The sequence below is a fragment of the Argentina silus genome (assembly GCF_951799395.1).
Source record: "Argentina silus genome assembly, chromosome: 5".
Lineage (NCBI taxonomy): Eukaryota > Metazoa > Chordata > Actinopteri > Argentiniformes > Argentinidae > Argentina > Argentina silus.
Window position 1 is genome coordinate 7,118,727 of NC_139659.1, and position 19,229 is coordinate 7,137,955.

The following is a 19,229-nucleotide window of genomic DNA, read 5'->3' on the forward strand; positions in this document are numbered from 1 at the left end:
AAAAGATCACACATCAAAGTTGATTACAAATATATTTTTTTATTATCCAAGACATCAACAAATCTGACAAATTCATTTCAACACAAAAATGGAAATGGCAATTTACTTTAAATTGATTAGCATTAGCAAGTCCAACTACAGTTACCTTCCCTCAGCATTTTACAACACTAGTATCTCACCTTTCCAATTCAATGCCAATGCAAAACACACATATGATACAAAATAACCACAGACTTGGTAATCACAGCAGAAAGAGCTTAGCATAGGTACAACTATCACATGCACTGTAGGCCTATATTCTTTTTTTTTCTCATGGATTACAAAAATGAGATGTAGTCATGTCAGCTGCCTAAGACCAGATGTTTAAGGCAACAGCTTCTAAAAGACAGGTCTGTATTGGTAATTCACTGCATTCCAGGGGCCAATTTCATTCAGTTGGACAGAGAGGAGACGGTTGGATGGATGTTGTGGGAGAGGATAGAGGCTGGATGCTGGAGGACCAGGTCTGGAGCCACATGGCCAGGGTTAACTCCCGGTCTTAACCTTTGACCTACAGTGAGGACCTTTTGGCCTTCTTCTCCTTCATGATCTTCTTGCTCTCCTCTCTCCTCCGTTTATTGACGGGGTTGCGCGGATCGTGGATCTCAAATGTGTCCTCATCCTGCATTGTGGCATCCTTGACTTTTCTGGTTTGCTCATCAAACTGCAGTACATGGGCCATCCTAAATCAGAGGGGGAAACGGAGAGAGTTCAAAGAACAGTAATACAGCACTCTGAGCCCACTAAATCACTGCTCATAAGAGTTATTACTCCTAGGCCAGACTCGTTTTGCTGTGACGGTTAGACAGAGATTCAGCAAACTGAATGTTGCAAGATTTTTTTGAAATCATTCAGATTGTTTTGACCTCCCATCAGATGCATTCAATCTAACACTAACATTCACTATCTAACCATCAACAACTGCAGCTAACTACCAAAATAATGGTAAATATATATATATTTTTTAAATCCCTACACTACCCTAACAAGTCCACTAAGATGACTGCTAGTCTTGATCACACTAGTGACCGTATCTGCTGTAGTCATCTACAGTTTGAGGCACCCGGATGTTTGTAGTGGTGAGGAAGACAACTGATGGGGCTGGCAGCCAGAGAACAGATGCTCATATGTCTTTAATTTCCCCAGTCTCCCTCTCTCCTCTCAGACCTGTTGGAGGAGAGAGGCTGGGCATTCAGGAGGAGAGACCAACGTGGAACAACCCCAGGACAAAACCTCAAACATTCCTGCTCTGGTACTGAAGCAGGTGTTACATCACAGGCATCCATGTGAGAACCTATACACCAGACTGCATTCAATAGATTAAATACCGTAGCTACCCTTTAATACAGTAAAGCACAGGTCAAGACTGTCACGAGCATTCCATCATGGGTACTCCATGGGGCATTGATCCATCAAGTGTAATGTACCCATTGCATAAATGAACACAAGTCTCAAAAACATGTAGGCCTATTCTAAGATATGTTTTATTTAGGAAATGTACTGTGTGCATACTAGAGAAGAACCCCCCCCCCCCCCCCCCCACTATATGAAATATGGGACTGAAATGTTCCGTCTTTGGGAGGAGGAGTGATATGTGGCTGGATGAGTTGGCAGCATCCTTGACTCTGGCTGGCCTCTTGTTTTCCTATGAGGACCGAGAGCAAACAACACCTCCACACCAGAAAGGGGCCGAATATCAGAAAGTCATCAAACAGCAGCTGGAGGAACAGCAGGTGACGTGGAACTGTACCAATGTGGAAGGCATGGAGTGCAGACAGCCGTGATGGAACTACCATAGAAAGAGAATAGGAAGGAAGGACATTGTTCAGAAATCCATATGACTTTTCATGCTCCACCGAATCTACTAACTCTAATGCTATGTTAACTGCCTCTACGATGAGGATCAGAAAAGGGCTAAACAATTAATCTACACAAGTGCTTAATAGCTAGCCACCACTCGGGGTGAGAGAAATGAAGCTGACTTTCTTTTCCTTTTAGTAAAAAAAAAAAAAGGGGGGAACGGCCCTGTTTTCTTTGAAGGCATTCACCAAGTGTGAAAATAGACCATGTCAGTCACAAAACAATTTGGGGAGAAAGTACCTGTCTCATAATTCAACCTTTCTCACCCTGGCTTCATTTGAACACCTCGACTGAAAATCCTTATCAGGTGAAAAGTGTTATCTAATAGGCTGTGTGTCAGTCTAACAGTTATTGATCAAACTAAGAGCTTATAGCCACAGGAGGGAGAGGAATTTGCATTTTGTAAGACAGATAGTGACAGCGGAGAGAAAACTTCAAGAGGGGTGAAGCAGGTCACTGTTGTCCATCAAGTGGACACATCTGCCCGTTGCAGTGGGATTTGCACCAAAGCAAAACATGCATAACGGATTGACAAGCCACATCTGTTTCAAGGGTTCTGATCAGCATCATGCTTTCTACAGAGGTCAAAGACAAGCAACCCTGGGAAAATTAAAAAAACACGAATGGCAGATACTATCACCAATTCATAGAAGTGGAGAACGTGAACCAAACCAAAACCTGTCAAGACACTCTGGGACTGTGTTTCACTATGAGTTGACATTAAACTGACTGACATACAGTATGAATTCCCCTTCGAGATGTTATGATTCCACTAAGAACAAGATGGTTTGCAGCACTACGGAATGCTCAATACAGCTAGAGTTAACACTGATGAACCACAGAACCTTTCTTATCTGCTACAAAGATCACATTTACGTGTGTCCTTGTATGTGTGTGTTTGCTTGAGTGTGCACTTGAGTTTGTGTGTGTCGCTAAGTGTGTATGTGTGTGTAAGTGTATGTGTCTGCCGGCTTGTCTGGTGTGAGTGTGTGTGTGTGTGTGTGGCGTGTGGTATGTGTCTGTGTGTGTGTGTGTGTCTGTCTGCCTGTTAGCCTGTTTGTGTGCATTGGTAGTGTGTGTGTGTGTGAGTGTGTGTGTGTGCGCAGTGCGCTCTCTCCTCCTGTGTTCATTTGAAATCGGCAGGAGTTGTGACAGCTCATCTAGAATGTCATGGCTAGACTCTGGCAGACCCTGAGGAGTCCTGCCGTGCGAGCGGGCCGGCTCTGATAATTTGTCTAGCAGTCTCAGTGATGACAGCCTGCCGGCCTCATCGCCCAGAGTTACAGCCTGAGCCCAGCTCTGAGCTCCCAGCATTCAGAACTCCCTGCTTATCAAAACCAACTCTCTGTTGCCATGATGCAAGGCCGCAGAAGCCTTTCCTGAATTTATTTTTCTTTCGCTTTTTGAAAAAAGAGAGGGAAGGGGGAGGTGAAGGGGTAGGCTAGGAAGAAGGTGGGGTGGAGGCTTCTCAGAGCGTGTGTGTATGTGTGTAAAAGTGTGTGTGTGTGTGTGTGTGTGTGTGTGTCTGTTAGAGAGAGAGAGAGAGAGGGTTAGAGTGTGTAGACACAGACACAGATGGAATAGTTTACACTCCTCTGGCCCAGATTTGACTTCCAGTGTCTGACCTGTTGTAACCCAGGTTCCGTTGGTGGGGCTCACATAGTGGCACAGACTTCCCACTGGTGTTTTTCTAGGACGGTTCTGCTGCTGCTCCTGTCCCTCCGTACCTCCCCATACCTGGCTGGGGCTGAGCACTGAGGTGTCCATGACTGGGAGAGCTAAGGCAGGCCAGCCAGACCCAGGGGCCCTCTCTTACTCATTAGGACCCCCACACACAGCACAGACAGAGAGACAGACGCCTTCAAGGGGGCTGGCTGAGACTAATAGGAACTACAGGTTTTGTTATTCTAAATCTCACACACACAGACACTTTCCTTGAATTCAAACACATGGTATTCATTTCAAACCCTGACTTTATATATTTAGGTTTGAGAGACTTTGAGGTCTTTGGTGAAAAACAGAATATGAGAGGAAAACACAGTGTCAGAGCTGATTTCCTGATGGTGACTCTGGTCACTGTGGGCAGAATCCTAACTTGACACACACGTGCGCGCAACTTGAACTTTCGCACAAATCTCTCCTAAACAGTTACGGTTGCAGAACTGAAGTAGTATTCAGCCCCAGTCTTCTCTTTTTCCTGTCACTACAGCCATTATAACATCTTACAGATAGAACACAGGGAAACAATGTTGCGTAACAAAAGTTCCAACCAGATCACAATATTAAAAGGAGCTGAACCAAGCAACAACAACAAAAACAACAACAACAATGGATTAGCCTATACACTGAACACACCTATGGTGGAATGCTCTAGATTCTTACTGCGAAAGAACATGTTCTTACAGTCACCTTGCTATGTGTTCAATCTTGGTATAACTGAAGGCTCAAATTAATGGGATTCTTAGACTTAACGGCAATTCACTGTTCACATATTCACCTCCACCAAAGCTAAAGGTTTGGATCCCCCGAGGTTATCAATACGAATAACAGAATGTAAACTGGGCAGAGGCTAAAGAAAAATGCCTTCAGGTGCCAATTCCTCATGTTTGAACTTCCAACTTCACAAAGCAGTGTGTTTGCCAACCTGTTTCCTGAACTCTCCTGGAGAAGTCAGGGCTGCGGTGTGATGCTCTATACCAGACACAGCAGGATGTTGGAAATATATCAGCATATAAGAGAAATGTAAAACGGTATACATCTGAGGAGTTAATCAAATTGAAAAATAGAACTGAAATAGGCCATAAATGTGAGTGGAGAAAAAATAATATTCCATATGCATGTGATTTCTCAGACAGAAGGCGCAGCCGGAGCCAACAGTACGAGACAGTATAGGTGCACTCACTGTAGATCATTTTGTATATTCCATACATTTTGGGGCTAGGCTGGGGTGGCTGGTGAGGAGTTGGAAACTACCACGTAATCTCTAATTCTTAAACATAATAACTGAATTACAGATCTTATCGAGATGACATGACCCGTGGCTTTGACAGTCACATCAACTACATGAACGTGTTTCACATTCACGGTGAAACTTGACAGAATTCAATGGAGAAAAAAGGGAATGACAACCATACTTTACTGAGTGTGTTACGCATAACACTATAAATACACCACTTTCACTGGTCAAAAAAGACTGTATTTGTAGTACCCATGTACTTCACTTTCAACAATCAACTGATTATAAGAATCAATGAATACTCTCACGAGGAGTGTGTTGTTGTGTATACGAGGCTCCAACATGACAGGCTACAAACGTAGCTACTGTACTCTCACTTATTCAAATTACATCTCAGCCTAAATGCCTGAGTTCCTTCCCGGCTCACTCATATGGTTACCACAAAGTAGCTCCAATCAGCCTTTATGGCCTGTCTAGTCAGTGACACATGCCCCCCTAGTGTTGGAACCTGAAACCATCAGAGCAGATAGAGCCTAAAAACACACATTAGGCTGAAAAAAAACATCCAGCCCTCGTTTAGGTAGTACAAAAAATAACAGTATTTAGTCTTGATATTTAACGGAGTGCGAAATAAGACCCGGCAGACCTAATATTTGCTCGGCGAGTGGTGTCAGTGATTTAGAGCTTAGCAAGATTGCTGACAGCGCAATTATTTCATTCTCTCTTTTGTCATCCAGTGTAGCACAGTGCTGAGGGACAGGAATGTCCTTACTACACGCCTTCTTGCAGGCTGACTCACATCTCATACACAAGATCTGTTCCACTCTCACTCAGTCCACTCAGGAGATTAATGGACATGAAATTATGAATCTAGTTAAAAGCCATTTTAAGATTATAATGTCATAAAGGGGAAGTCGTGCCTGGCATCTGTCTAAAACCAGCTATGAGTGAGTAGAGTCACTTATTAAAATAAGAGAGAAAACAAGGGCTGGTTAGGGACATTTTTTAAGCTGGGTGCTGGTCTGAGAAATGTCCTTTGCTTTCTCAGTGTGGCGTGAAATGACAGTCTCAGGACTGCCTCTAGGCTAGCTATCTAGAACAGTCACATCATATCTGGAACTGTATAAAGTTCAACATTGTGTCAAGTCATTAGTGATGAGCTTGTCTGGCTTTTGTTAAGACTGTTTATTAACAGACAGAGTGTCTGATTCAGGGGGTCTGGCCTGGACCATCAGTACTGGTGGTAGTGGTGCTGCTGGCATGGCCCACCTCCTGTCTGTACTGTTAGGCAGAGTGGGAGTGAGGGACTACATCTGTGTTCAGAAAGGGGAGGAAGGAGAAGAAGTTACCCCCAAACACTGATCTATTGTCACGCACGTTTTGTACTGTAATTACCCCTAATGGATTGAGGGAGTGTAAGCAGATCCCGGATCTGTGTAAGTGGATACTTCTAACCTGAGCATACTCAGATGGACTAACCTAAACTGGACACTGTCCCTCCGCCTAGTGCAGAGTTACTGTATTTGCTCTGTTAAGTCAGCTGGATGGATGAGTTATCCATGAGTGGCCATTGCAGCATTGCAAAAATAAACAGTGCATACTGTTTTAATGGTGTCAGTGGTGTCTAGGGCCTTGCATGCTTTCTGGCCAGGGAGTGCCATACAGTGAAGAGAGGCTGCCATACTCTTACACTCATACACTGTTCGCTGGCTGGCTTTTTAAAGTCCATACGATGTAATGCACACATGTGAAAAGCACCACATAACTACAGTCCATCATGTTCATCACTATCATGATATGATATTTGATATTATGATGAGCAATAGGATCGACAGTATCTCCACAGTGGTAACTAATGAATGGTGAGCGTTTTGGTGCAAAATAGCTGTCGGAGATGGGGAGGTCACCTCCGTCATGGGGTGGAGGTGGTGTTTTGACAGCCAGTGAAAGGCACAATATCCAGTAAATGAAATAGATTATCTTGACTAATATGATCATTGTATGAGGCCTACTGACCATCCCTTGTCATCGTCCTCCCCCAGCTCCTCCACGCCCTCTTCCTGGGCCTCAGGGGCCTGTGTGATGGCTGACGACAGCTTGGACTTGAAGCGATCCAGAAGTGCCATAGTCTATAGACAGAGAACAAAACAGGTCCTTTGGTGGCCAGATCCTAACCTGAGATACATGTGCCAACAATTGAAACGCATGATTTACACAGAACTTTGATCTAACATGCCATTACTCACTTTAGCCCTTGGCCATATAGGAAGCCAACACACCATATACTCAAGCTCTGTGGTACAACACAATTGCATGGCATACTGTACACTGGTAATTATAGTTGCTTATAAGCTTATAGGCAACATACTCAATAATGACTCCTCTTTTACCTGTGCTTCTCTTGTAGATCCCTTCTTTAGCTTCTGTTTCCTTTGGTCTTCATACTTCTTCCTCCCCTCCAGATACTCAGCCACAGCCTCGTTGGCCGGCTTCTTGTCACCTACAGTAACAGTGGGAGACATTCGTTAGGAGATTACGCATCAACAATAGCGGTAACCAAACAATAGCAGGCCTAACATATTTTGGTCTAACTGTTTCCACTGTGAGACACATTCAGGAAAGCCAGTTTGTTCCATCAACCAAACCACAATGGCCTCCAATGACTCCCAGTATCAGAGACAATGCAGAACAAAGACCAACATGATAAAAACATCTGCAGCCTGGGGCTCGTCATTAGTGAGAGATCACCTGAGATGCAGAGACATGCCTGGTCACTGTGACTTACTGATAGTGGAGTCAACTACAAAGCCTGGGACGCTGATCTGAGGCCTACAGTATGAATGATTGCCTCCCAGTTTAACAAGGAAACCCCTCTCCGCAATGAAACCGCTGAGCGTCAGACATCCAAGATATTGTAAATGTTCTCTCTGAAAAAGTGGAGGGAAATGTAATGAATTCTTCCAACGCAGCCTTGAGACTGAATAGACGGGTAGGGAAAACTATACCTCTGGGCAACCAGTTTGAAATGAGAAAACCAAGTGCCTGAAGTAAGTGGATATAACCAAAACCTTGCGCGATTCAACTACAACAATATTGTATAGTACAATGAGGGTCTCTCTTACACTACATTTTCAAGGGATTTTAGCTTCTTTTTCTTGTCCTTTTTTTTTTTTTTTTTTACACACATCAACTGCACTCCATTGTGCACTCCAGGATGTTATGCGCTTGGAAAAAAGAGAGGAAAGCATGTCGATCTGTGAGTTTTCCTACCATATAATCGTGAACGTGTTGATATGAGGGGTCAATATGGGGCAAAAACTGCGAAAGTCCTCACATTTCTGAATGCCATGCTCTACATGGGCTTGCACAGGAGCCTGCTGACACAATAATGAGGAGCAGAGGGATCACAACCCACTAAACGTTCACTTTATCTCACTCATAAGTGACCCACATTTCTGATGTTATCTTATATCCTCCCTTTGTGACAGGCTTACGTAATGGATGACTTGAAGGCAGGGTGAGACAGAACTAAACCGAAACAGAGACGGCAGATGATCTGAGCAGGTAATTGGTCAAACCTGACAAAACTTGACTGACGCCAGGTAGAAGCTGAGAAAAAATGGTCACCTATGAGGGGTGAAAGAAGTGTAGGTATAGATCACGGATCAAAGTTTCTCCAGCTGTCTCTATACTGCAGTAGGTCAAATTCCGCACGCACACCTCTCCAGGGATTCGAGAATCTAAAGTGGGCCTCGAGGAGGGACGCCATGTTCTTTCAATGCATGTCTAATGTCATGCTTTGTCATCTTTGTTGAATTAAACTGTTTGACTAAATCATTGAAAAGATGTGTTGGCTTGATCTGTGGAAAGAGGAACGAGGAAAACTGGTGTGGTGTAGGGGGACAGTGTCTGAGTAGGGATTGCTCCCAAAATACTGGAGAAAAGCTGTGTGTGAATAAGGCTCAATGAATGAATGAATGAATGAATGAGAGAAAGAAAGAGAGAGAGAGAGAGAGAGAGAGGCAGAGAGAAGCTGCCTTTTTGGCATTGGGTGTCTCAAGGCGTTAATGTGCTTCTGCAAATCTCCTGGATCAGACACTCCGGCAGTGATGTCACAGCAGAGGCAGACAGTGAGCACAGAGTCTGCCACCGCCACCGCCAGTGGCACACTTGTTTCCACAACACCCTGTGATGTCACACCAGCTCTGAGGTCTGAGGCAGCCTCACCTGACTGCCAGAGTCATGGCAATTCTGACTAGTGGCCCCAGACCCTGACAGTCAGGGGGGACAAAACAAACAATGTAACATGGACCTCCTGCGCCTGTCATTTATTAAGTGCCGCCATGTCTTGAATGCTGCTGGCATTAACAGTGGGGCATTGTCTGTAAGGCTGTGTCATTACATGTACAGTAGGGTGTTAAAGGATGTGAGAGTGTATTTAACACTTATGACATGTTGAGGCCTATTCTTAAGGGTTTTGGATCTTCAAATGATGAATGGCCATTTTTCCTTCGACTTCTTGTTTTTTTATAGCCAAACATATTATACATGTGCAGTACATCAATCCGTAATGGCAAAACAGAGCATCTAAATTGGATAATGCACATTCATAATGCATGTTTATGGAAAACCATTCTCAAGTGTTATGAAGCCCCAAAATGCCCTCCCAAATCGTTTCACATCAACTCTAAACTCATCCGGTCTAAACTCTCTCTGAAGAAATTGCAGCATGTGTTTGTTTTTCTACAGCTTAAGTTGACTGAGTTTACACAACAGTCTTTTCAAACTTAAGGTTAGTCTCTATGTACATCTCCACTGTAAATACCCAAAGGTTCCCAAACTTTGGATGTTCAATTTGGTCTTTTATTTTTGTGGCAGCAAAAACACTTTCTCTATTAGAACTGCACAAAGTCACATTTGTAAATTCACTGGGATGTTTTTGTAATTGGTATTTTTAAAGGGTAAATGTTGCAAGCATCAAATGAAGTAAAGCGTTTCAGCAACAGAGGTGTATAACCCTAAAAATAAATGCGGGCAACCAGTTAATCTGCACTACTAAATTAGTTTAAAAAGTCTCAAAAGCCTATTATTCCTAAAAAGGAATGAAAAAAGACACTTCACTACTCTGTAAAGCAGAAAGAGTGCATAACGATTATAAAATGCTCTTTCAGCACCAAAATAATGTTGTTTTTGACATTCTAATACCTCCTACAGTGTGTTAATTATTTTGATTAAAACTAGGACCCTAGTTTGTAAAACTAGTATGTAATCAGACATATTTCACTGGTGTGATAACTTAGGTGCCTAGCACTCCTCTGGTACAACAATTGCTATAACTACCCCAAAAAGTAATAATATTGTCTGAGTTTTTTTTCAACAAGGTTGTAAGTTCACTTCAGGAGGAACTTAATTGAGTAACAAAAAGCTCACGTCCCACAGGGGTGGATGGCTATCATTTAAGTCCAGGAAACCATGCAATTACTCTTGTTTCACAAGGCATTTAGGCCATGAATACTCCAAATTCTGAGCAATCATCGGAATCCCCTAACACAATCCTGCAAAGTGTGGGGGCCACTCTTTCTCTCTGCACTTCCCTGGAATCAACACGGAAGTCTGCCCTGCTGCTTGAGGTGCAAATCTTTCCCTTTGATTTATGGGAGCAAGAAGTGATCTCTTTCCATCTCTCCCGTTCACCCCTCGTGCTCTGCGAGCAGCCTGGGACTTGCAGGATGCTGAATGATGATGCCCTCGGGTCCTACATGAGGTACACACTTCACCTTCTCCAGCTGTTGTCACTAAGTACTATCTTTGAGTTTGATGGCCATTCTAACTACATTCCTCCCCACTCCTGTCACCTGGGCCAGAGAGAGCTACAAATCAAGGTGCTGATGTTGTAGCAACGGGGGGTTGTTGTGGACGACAAACGCCTCATCATTTGGGGAAAAGTTTTCTTTTTCCCTTTACCAATCAACGCTTGCTCACAAGGACTCAATGAGGTCTCGAGCATCAAAGCTGTGTTACCGTTCCTCATCCATCAACTGACCCGTCAGAAATAGTTCACCGACACCCACTGGCTCTATCCATCACTGTTATTTCTAAACGATTAATGCCTCTGATTCCAGTTGCGAGGGATGGGAGTGCTGTAGATCACCTGTAGCTGTAGCTACTGTAGATATTGCCTCCAATACCAGAGGGAAAACTATCCAAAAGAGGATAATAATCACAAGATAACTATTAACTAATAATCACTTAATTTAAATCTTTAACAGTAAGAAACATTGAAAGTCATACTGCAATAGGTTAAAAGCAACTACAATATCAAACACAATCCATGGCTCAACAGCCAAATCAAAACCCATTCCTCCATATCAGACATTTTTGAATGAGGCCAAACGATTCATAAATGTTGAACTGAACTCCCTTTGTCAGAAACCTGTGAACTGATATTTTAAGAGAAAAAAAAAAAACTTAACTGCAACATATAATCATGAGTCAATTGACATTTCAAAGATCGCTCTTTGTTACAATTTTTCTTTCACATCAACAATTTGACTGACAGGGCGCCATTGAAATAAAACACCCTGAGCACACAGGCATAACCTGTATAAATAACTCGGAGTGGTAGAAAGAATGTTGCCACATCATTTAGGGTGGGTATAAAACGGACAGTGTTTTTAGCGTGTCTCTCTTATTTTTGGCTCTCAGAACCAACGGTTATGCCAAGAAAGAGAAAACCAGACTAGAGGAACATGCTATAATTTATGTCTTGAAAATTGAAGAGATGTCTGTCGAAAATAATAACTCAAAAGGTACAAATGTCTCTTTTAGCCCTTATGGTGAATTCTGAGGAGACAATTGGCTTTTCCCCTTGAATAAGACGCCAGATGCCAAGTCAGTGGGCTGCTGTTGTTCGTGCATGGAGGAAGAATGTGTTTGCTTTTGTGACTGAACACAAAGCTGTGTGTAGCCTGTGTGGACATTAGAAGACCAGAGGGAAGGTCCAAAACCTGATAGTAACCAAACCATGAGATCAGTGGCTGTGTGACAGTGTGCCTGTCAAAAATATCATTCTCTCAAATTAAGAATACCTCACCAAGAACAATGAAGAAAACTAAAATCACAGCATTTCAAATACAATACAATACAGGCCTACTTCACATATAATCTCAAAAACAGTATTCTCCTTGAACATTTTTTGAGGTAAGACTTTTGTCAATATCTTTTTGGAGGGGATACAAAGAAAACACCATTAAAGATTAGCGATGAGCGAGTAAAAAGTAACAAACACTGACATATTTTAACATATTCTGTTAAATATCTATACACTTAGATAATGATGTGTTTAGATATAGCTACGGCCTATGTCTGTAACTAGCATTAGCTGATCCAAATTGATATGCTAGAGCTCCCTTTTCTTGTTTTTTTCTGGTATTTTCTTGGAGATGAAGGTGAACATGCCTACTCTAAACGGACCATGACCTCTCTTGGCCAAGCAGCAGATGGGGACTCCATCCAAGCACAACATGTGCGCAAGCAGGACCAGAATTCCATCCTCTGCAATTTCATTCTCATAAAAAAAATAAGACAAAGACAAATCTAGTGTTCTTTAGTCTTCCCGTGTGTATTTATCAATAGTGTTTTTTGGCAAGCTGAGAAAACAAGCCAGTTTTTTTCCAAACCATTCTGTCACACTTTAATTTATCAAAAACTGTTCAGAAAACACGTCGGAGGGCAAAAGCTTTGCAAACACACCATGCTTCTGCCAACATTCAGAAATTCTAAACTTCTTAGCGTCTAATGGTCCCCTTCAAACCTCATTCTTTTGAAAATGTAAAATGTAAAAGAACAATACCCCTCTCTTTCCCGCAAGAATGTAAGGAATGCCCACACTGTATTCAAGTGCATGGTCATATACAGTGCCCTCTGTAATTATTGGGACAGTGAAGCATTTTTTCTTCTTTTGGCTCAAAACTCCAAAAGTTTAGATTTAAAGTATACATAGTCAGCTTTTATTTTAAGGTACATATTGGTTTCATCATTTAGAAACAACAAAGAATAGTCTCCCTATATCAGGGAACCAAAAGACAGATAAATATAATGTCCAAATTAAGCACTCATGTTTAGTATTTTTGATCACAAATTCTTTGCATGCAATAACTGCCTCAAGTCTGCAACCTATTGACCCCACCAGACGCTGGCTCTGCCAGGCTTGTACTGCAGCCTTCTTCAGTTGTTATGTGTTTTGAGGTCTTTTTGCCTTAAGTCTAATTTTCAGCAAATTAAATGCATGTTCAAATGGATTTACATCTGGATATTGACTTGGCCAGTCAAGAACTTTCCACTTTTTGGCCTTGAAAAATTCCCTAGTTGCTATGGCAGTATGTTTGCGGTTATTGTCTTGCTGTATGATGAAGCCCTGTGCAATGAGTTTGGAGGCATTTGCTTGTACTTGAGCAGACAAGACATTTCTGTATACTTCAGAATTCATTCTGCTGCTGCCGTCAGCAGTTACATCAACAAATAAGACAAGTGAGCCAGTTCTAGTGGCAACCATACATGCCCAAGCCATAACACCATAGAGTATTTCACAGATTAGGTGGTATGCTGTGGATCTTGGGCAGTTCCTTTTTTTTCTCTACAAACTTTCCTCTCGCGATCACTCTGGTAGATGTTCATCTTCGTCTCATCTGTCTACAAGAACAGAACTTTTCCAGAGCTCTGCAGGCCAATTAGACACTTTTTTTTTTTTTTTTTTATCAGCTGTAACCTGGCCATCCTGTTTTGAGGCCAACTCGTGGTTTGCACTTTGCACTTTTGCGAATGTTAGTCTCTAACACATCCGTGCCATCGTCCTGGAGTGTTCCTGACCTGTCGGACAGTTGTTTATGTTTTTTTCTTCCAACTGTTGATTTTGGTAAGCCTAAGGTTTTGGTGACGTCTCTGATAGATTTTTTATTTTATTTAATTTTTTCTCCTCATAATGGTTTCCTTGACTTTCATTAACACCCCTTTGTTGACGTACACCAATAGCAGACTCCAAAAGCAAATGCAAAGCTTACGATCAACACGAGACATTGACAGCTCTCTGATGCCTACACCAATGATTCGACAGAACATACCTGACTAATCAGAAACACCAGTCGAACCAATTGTCCCAATACTTTTGGTACTAAGAAATAGGGTAAAGCCATGGGTTTCAATCCAAACCTCATACACTCAGTCCCACAGATGAACAGGGACCTCCTCTGAGCTGACTGCTGACCACAGGTCAGAACCAGAGTTCAGATGATCTTTGCTCCCACAGGATATTCAGTGTAAGAACATTGATAGACAACAGCTTCTCCCTGCAAAGCTATATGAAGGTCAAAGGTTTCCCAGAGCATATCTCAGGCCCACACTAATCCTTAGAGAAAGTAAGAGAAAAATCGGAAGAGCTTGAGAACCGTTTGAACAAGATGAAGATGAAGTGAAATAGATGCTGAACTCGTCCGAGTAAGGTTGATTTAGGGTTAGTTTTTACAGTTGAAACTGCAGGTAATCTGTTCTACAATTTTTTTCAAAAGTCACTATCCAGAGAGATGAGGGGAAACAACCTCCCACCATATCACAGTGCATTCTTCTGCCTCAGCTGAGTTTCAGGATTCACAGCATTTAAGCAGATATCCGGCTCCCCTGCGGTGGCCACTGGCCCATGACATCTAAAGATTCCATCCTACGGAATTAACTTTCACACATCAATGTAATGAGAGGACCCTTCAAAGGATCTCCTGTCCTCGGCTCAGCAGCCAGAGACACACATAAATGCTTCCTGAACTACCTCAACAACAGGAGGGTGTAAATGGAAGATAGCAGAGAAGCTAAAGTCAGTGGGGGAACTTGGGAGTAAATGTCAGTTAGGTCAGTGGCTACCAAATGTTCATGCTGTGGCCTACCCAATGCTTTTTGTAGTTTTCTTGTGACCCCCGACCCACCAAGAAAACAAAAACAATGTTTCTAGTTGGAATCCAGTTTCAAACTGTGAGCCAAACAGAATCAGCTGTAACTCACCATAGGGTCCTGGTCTGCTATTTGGGAGATTGAGTTAGAGGCAGCATCAGACACTAGGAGACAATAACAGTGTCTGAGAGATGAGAGCATCTCATGAACTTCAAACTGCCTTGTTGTGACCCCCCCCAGTTGGATTGGCATAATAGAACCACAAGACCCCATGGACAATTTGTTTTGTTGCAAAACAATGTACACACAATCCTGAGCCTTGCAGCCATACTTAACTTCTAGCCAAAGTGGTTTTCAAAAATTTTTAAAACTATGTTTCATCATCGACGGGTGTACCGACAAACACTCAAGAGACTGTGGGCATTATGAGGCTGCAGGGCTGCTGTGTGGTGAGAAGGAAAAAACAACCAGTCACCCTGGGCAAAGCTGCTAACCAACCACCAACAACAAGGGGTATTTACATTATGGGGGCAACTCAGCAATTTATTCTATTTTTCAGACAAAAATGCAGACCCTGGGGTTGATAATAGGGGAGGTCTGGCCAAATTGTCAGAGGCAGATGGCTGTCTACATATGTATACCCTGCAGGAGAATGTGGCATGGACCACCCTCAAGGAGACTATGCTCTTGCTTTTCACACATGTGAGGGAGAGAAACTGAGGCCAAAGCTGAGACACAGACAATTGACTAATGCTAGTATCAGCCACAGAGACCATGGGCTAGTATCAACCACAGGGGCCATGGGCTAGTATCAGCCACAGAGACCATGGGCTAGTATCAACCACAGGGGCCATGGGCTAGTATCAGCCACAGAGACCATGGGCTAGTATCAACCACAGAGACCATGGGCTAGTATCAACCACAGGGGCCATGGGCTAGTATCAACCACAGGGGCCATGGGCTAGTATGAGCCACAGGGGCCATGGGCTAGTATGAGCCACAGGGGCCATGGGCTAGTATCAACCACAGAGACCATGGGCTAGTATCAACCACAGGGGCCATGGGCTAGTATGAGCCACAGGGGCCATGGGCTAGTATCAGCCACAGGGGCCATGGGCTAGTATGAGCCACAGGGGCCATGGGCTAGTATGAGCCACAGGGGCCATGGGCTAGTATCAGCCACAGGGGCCATGGGCTAGTATGAGCCACAGGGGCCATGGGCTAGTATCAACCACAGGGGCCATGGGCTAGTATGAGCCACAGGGGCCATGGGCTAGTGTGAGCCACAGGGGCCATGGGCTAGTATCAACCACAGGGGCCATGGGCTAGTGTGAGCCACAGGGGCCATGGGCTAGTATCAACCACACATACAAGTGTCTAGCTAATGGAGTGGTGAACAACAACAATAATCAACACACATATTTAACAGAGACAGTAATGGAGGCAGTGATATACCCTCCTTGTCTTCTTCCTCCTCTGCTGGGGGTTTGAGGCTGTCCTCTTTCCTCTGCTTGATGGCCTGCAGATCCTTCTTCAACTGGCGGGACTCTTTACGCAGTTCATCACTGTGGAGGGAGCACAGGAGAACTGAATCAGGAACACAGAGGATGAAAGCATTCACATACACAACAAAACGAAAGTTATCTGAACTGAATTACAACTAATGTAATTTCTGTATACAATAAGGCTTGTTCAATATGAACAAAGGCTACAGTGATGGGAAAGGGTGTGAATCCAGAACTGATCCATATCTGTTCACATTGCTATTTCATCGGCATGTGCTCTCATGTCCTATAGTAACTTATTATTCATACTACACTTTCCACAGAAAAAAACACTGAACAGTTACTGTTTTTGTTCTGGGCCTTGACAAACAAATACTTATTGTTCCAACGACTCATAGCCTCATAATGAACAACATAATGAGCCTAACATGGGGAATATGTGTGTGGCAGCATTCATAAAACATGCATAAAACACACAATGATCATAGGCAGCACTTCCATACATGTGTCAGGGGGAAATATGTACATTAAAAGCGAGTTTTTCTCTAATAAATCGAGTGGCGCCTTATTAGAACGAGTGTTCACCCCGGCTTCCAGGCAGTCCAGGGTTCTGGCAGCACTAGAAGGGATGTTGTGGTTGAGCGGGTACAAGACAGGCCTATAAAACTCAAGCAGAGAAAAGTCCATATCTTTCTGGGTAACAAGTTACTAATCCTTCGAGTGGTGGTGTAGCAAATGAACTAAATGAAGTGCTAGAGACGGCGGAAACTGCTCTCAAACTGGCTCGAATTTGTTCCCAGTTAAAAATGCATGTCCCTTTGTGGCTGTAGTCATACCTTCAGTTTATAAAAAAAAAAAATATATATATAATCTCCTTATCATAACTTTTCCAAAGTACATTTATTTCTATAGACTGCTATTCCGCATGCCTAATAAAAACAAGCGCTATGTCTTCAGAGGGATTCAAAGATGTTTTATTTTTATGGAGCCTATGAACCTGAAATGATGGGGTATTTCATTCAGAATGTGCTAGAGTGGAGACACTTTCTAAGACATTTTCAGCCAAGATACACAGCCAACAATACTCAAATATAATACAGAGGACAAGGCTGAGACATAAGCTATGGTAATATTGGATATATAAAATTATCAAAACCAGTTAAGTGAAAATGTGTGTTGAAAAACAATGTATATTTAAAATATGGCAGAAAGTGATGTGGTAACTTCCAAGTCACAACAAAAACTTTCCCACATACTCTACATCTAATATGTTAGCTAAATAAACAAAATTAAAACACTCTTGCCTGTAATACAGCTCTTCCTGTCATCAGTTTGTCATTTATCTTCCAGCGGCACCAGATTAAACACTGAAGGCACTTGTGGTGTCCAGCCTCCCTGACGAAACCTTTAACCAGCTGATAAAGGCAGGCCAAGGCAGATCCTGGCTTCTTGGGTGTGAGGTGAGGTCCCTGTTGGCACGACGCCCAAAGTCGAGCTCAGGAAGGCTGGAGAGGAAGTCTGCACCAAGTGCCAACAATCCTCCTCATACCGTTCCCTTTAACATGATTGAGACCACTGCCAGTTGCCGAGCAGGTATCTTATGTTAGGAAATAATAATATTTTCATACGGCCTGACAGCTCTGTTTTGGTCCCATTCTCTCGCAGAGCCACAAAGCACAGGTAAGCTGCAGAGCCTGGGCCCCTGGCCCAGAAACACGTGAAGCATCTCCAGACGAAACAATGGCTGCCTTTGTTTCTAACATCTGCTTCTCTGAACCGACACACGTTTTTTCTCTCTCCCTCTCTGCACCTTTTATCCTTCCCTCTGTACCTCTCCAGCGTTCCTCTAGCCCTCCTCCGTTCCTCTGATGCTCTCCGAGAGGAAAAAATTGAGGCATCAAACCTAGGGATGTCTGATATGTTGACCTTGTAAGAGCCTCGGTAAAATTAATTATTGTGGTTGACTTGATATTGTGTCTCTTCCATGTCCGTGGCTTCCCTGCTGTTTGTGGGGGCTAAGGTATGAGCTATGACAGATCCAGAGGCAAGGAGGCATGGTGTTGGTTTTTTCTCCTCTCTGTCCTGCAGAGAGACTGTCATAGCTGGTTACAGAGAAAGTTCTCAGAGAAGAGGTGGTAGACAGAAGCAGCCTGAGTCACGGCTGGAGACCTCTGAAGATGGTCGCCTGTTCAGCCCCCTGTCTTACAGCGTGGATGGCAGGCTCATTTCCTGAGCCATCTAGCTTGTTTTGGGAAGACAGGCAAAGTGAACTCAGACGTGAGGATTTAGGTAAGATAAGGTCACCCATGTTGTCTCAAGGAGCATTACGAACTCCAGCTCAGATACGGGAAACACGCTACTTCAATGTTTTAATCATTGTTATTATACTTAAGAGATATTCTGGGACATTAATTAATAACTGTCTGTATTCATTGTGCATGTGGGTATAACCTAGCCTGTTATCAGTAAAACTGTACAAGATACAGGGAAAAGAGCAGCTAACAAAAGCAACAGACTTCTGATGTTTTATGGGACTGATCTCCCAGGAACTAGATGTCCACTTCAGAGGGGCCTTGTTTCCACCTTGTTGAAAACAGTCAACTCTAGTTGACTCTCTGAGCCATCAAGTTGTTGTTACCATAACTACAGCTAGAGCCCTTTATCAGTACAGAGATCTTTGAGTTTCAAACGTATCTAGGCAGACCCTATATATTCCACAGAGGGGGGGAACACTTTTGACTGAGTGATCATTTTGTGCTTGCCTTGACATGCTGCCATTTGCAAAACAAGAGAGACATATCCAAGGCAACAGCCAAACAATCGGCTCCGCGGCCTCAGTGCCAATAAAGAAGAGAGGCCAGAGAAGACGGGAAAAGACCCAGCAACACCTGTTAATGCACTCCTTGAGGCTCAGCAAATTCCTCTCAAAGCCC

At 43.2% G+C, this 19,229-nt stretch overlaps 1 protein-coding gene across 1 annotated transcript in view; it reads right to left on the bottom strand.

Annotated features, from left to right (window-relative positions):
- Positions 1-30: 30 nt before the first annotated feature.
- The window catches only part of cwc27 (CWC27 spliceosome associated cyclophilin), a 28,935-nt gene continuing 9,736 nt past the window's right edge, over positions 31-19,229 (bottom strand). The window contains exons 11-14 of the mRNA XM_083670108.1: positions 16,247-16,356; positions 7,246-7,355; positions 6,872-6,984; positions 31-722 (exon numbers count right to left, since the gene is read on the bottom strand). Coding sequence (XP_083526234.1) covers positions 551-722; positions 6,872-6,984; positions 7,246-7,355; positions 16,247-16,356 — 505 coding nt within the window. The 3' untranslated portion in view covers positions 31-550. The remainder of the gene's footprint in view (positions 723-6,871; positions 6,985-7,245; positions 7,356-16,246; positions 16,357-19,229) is intronic.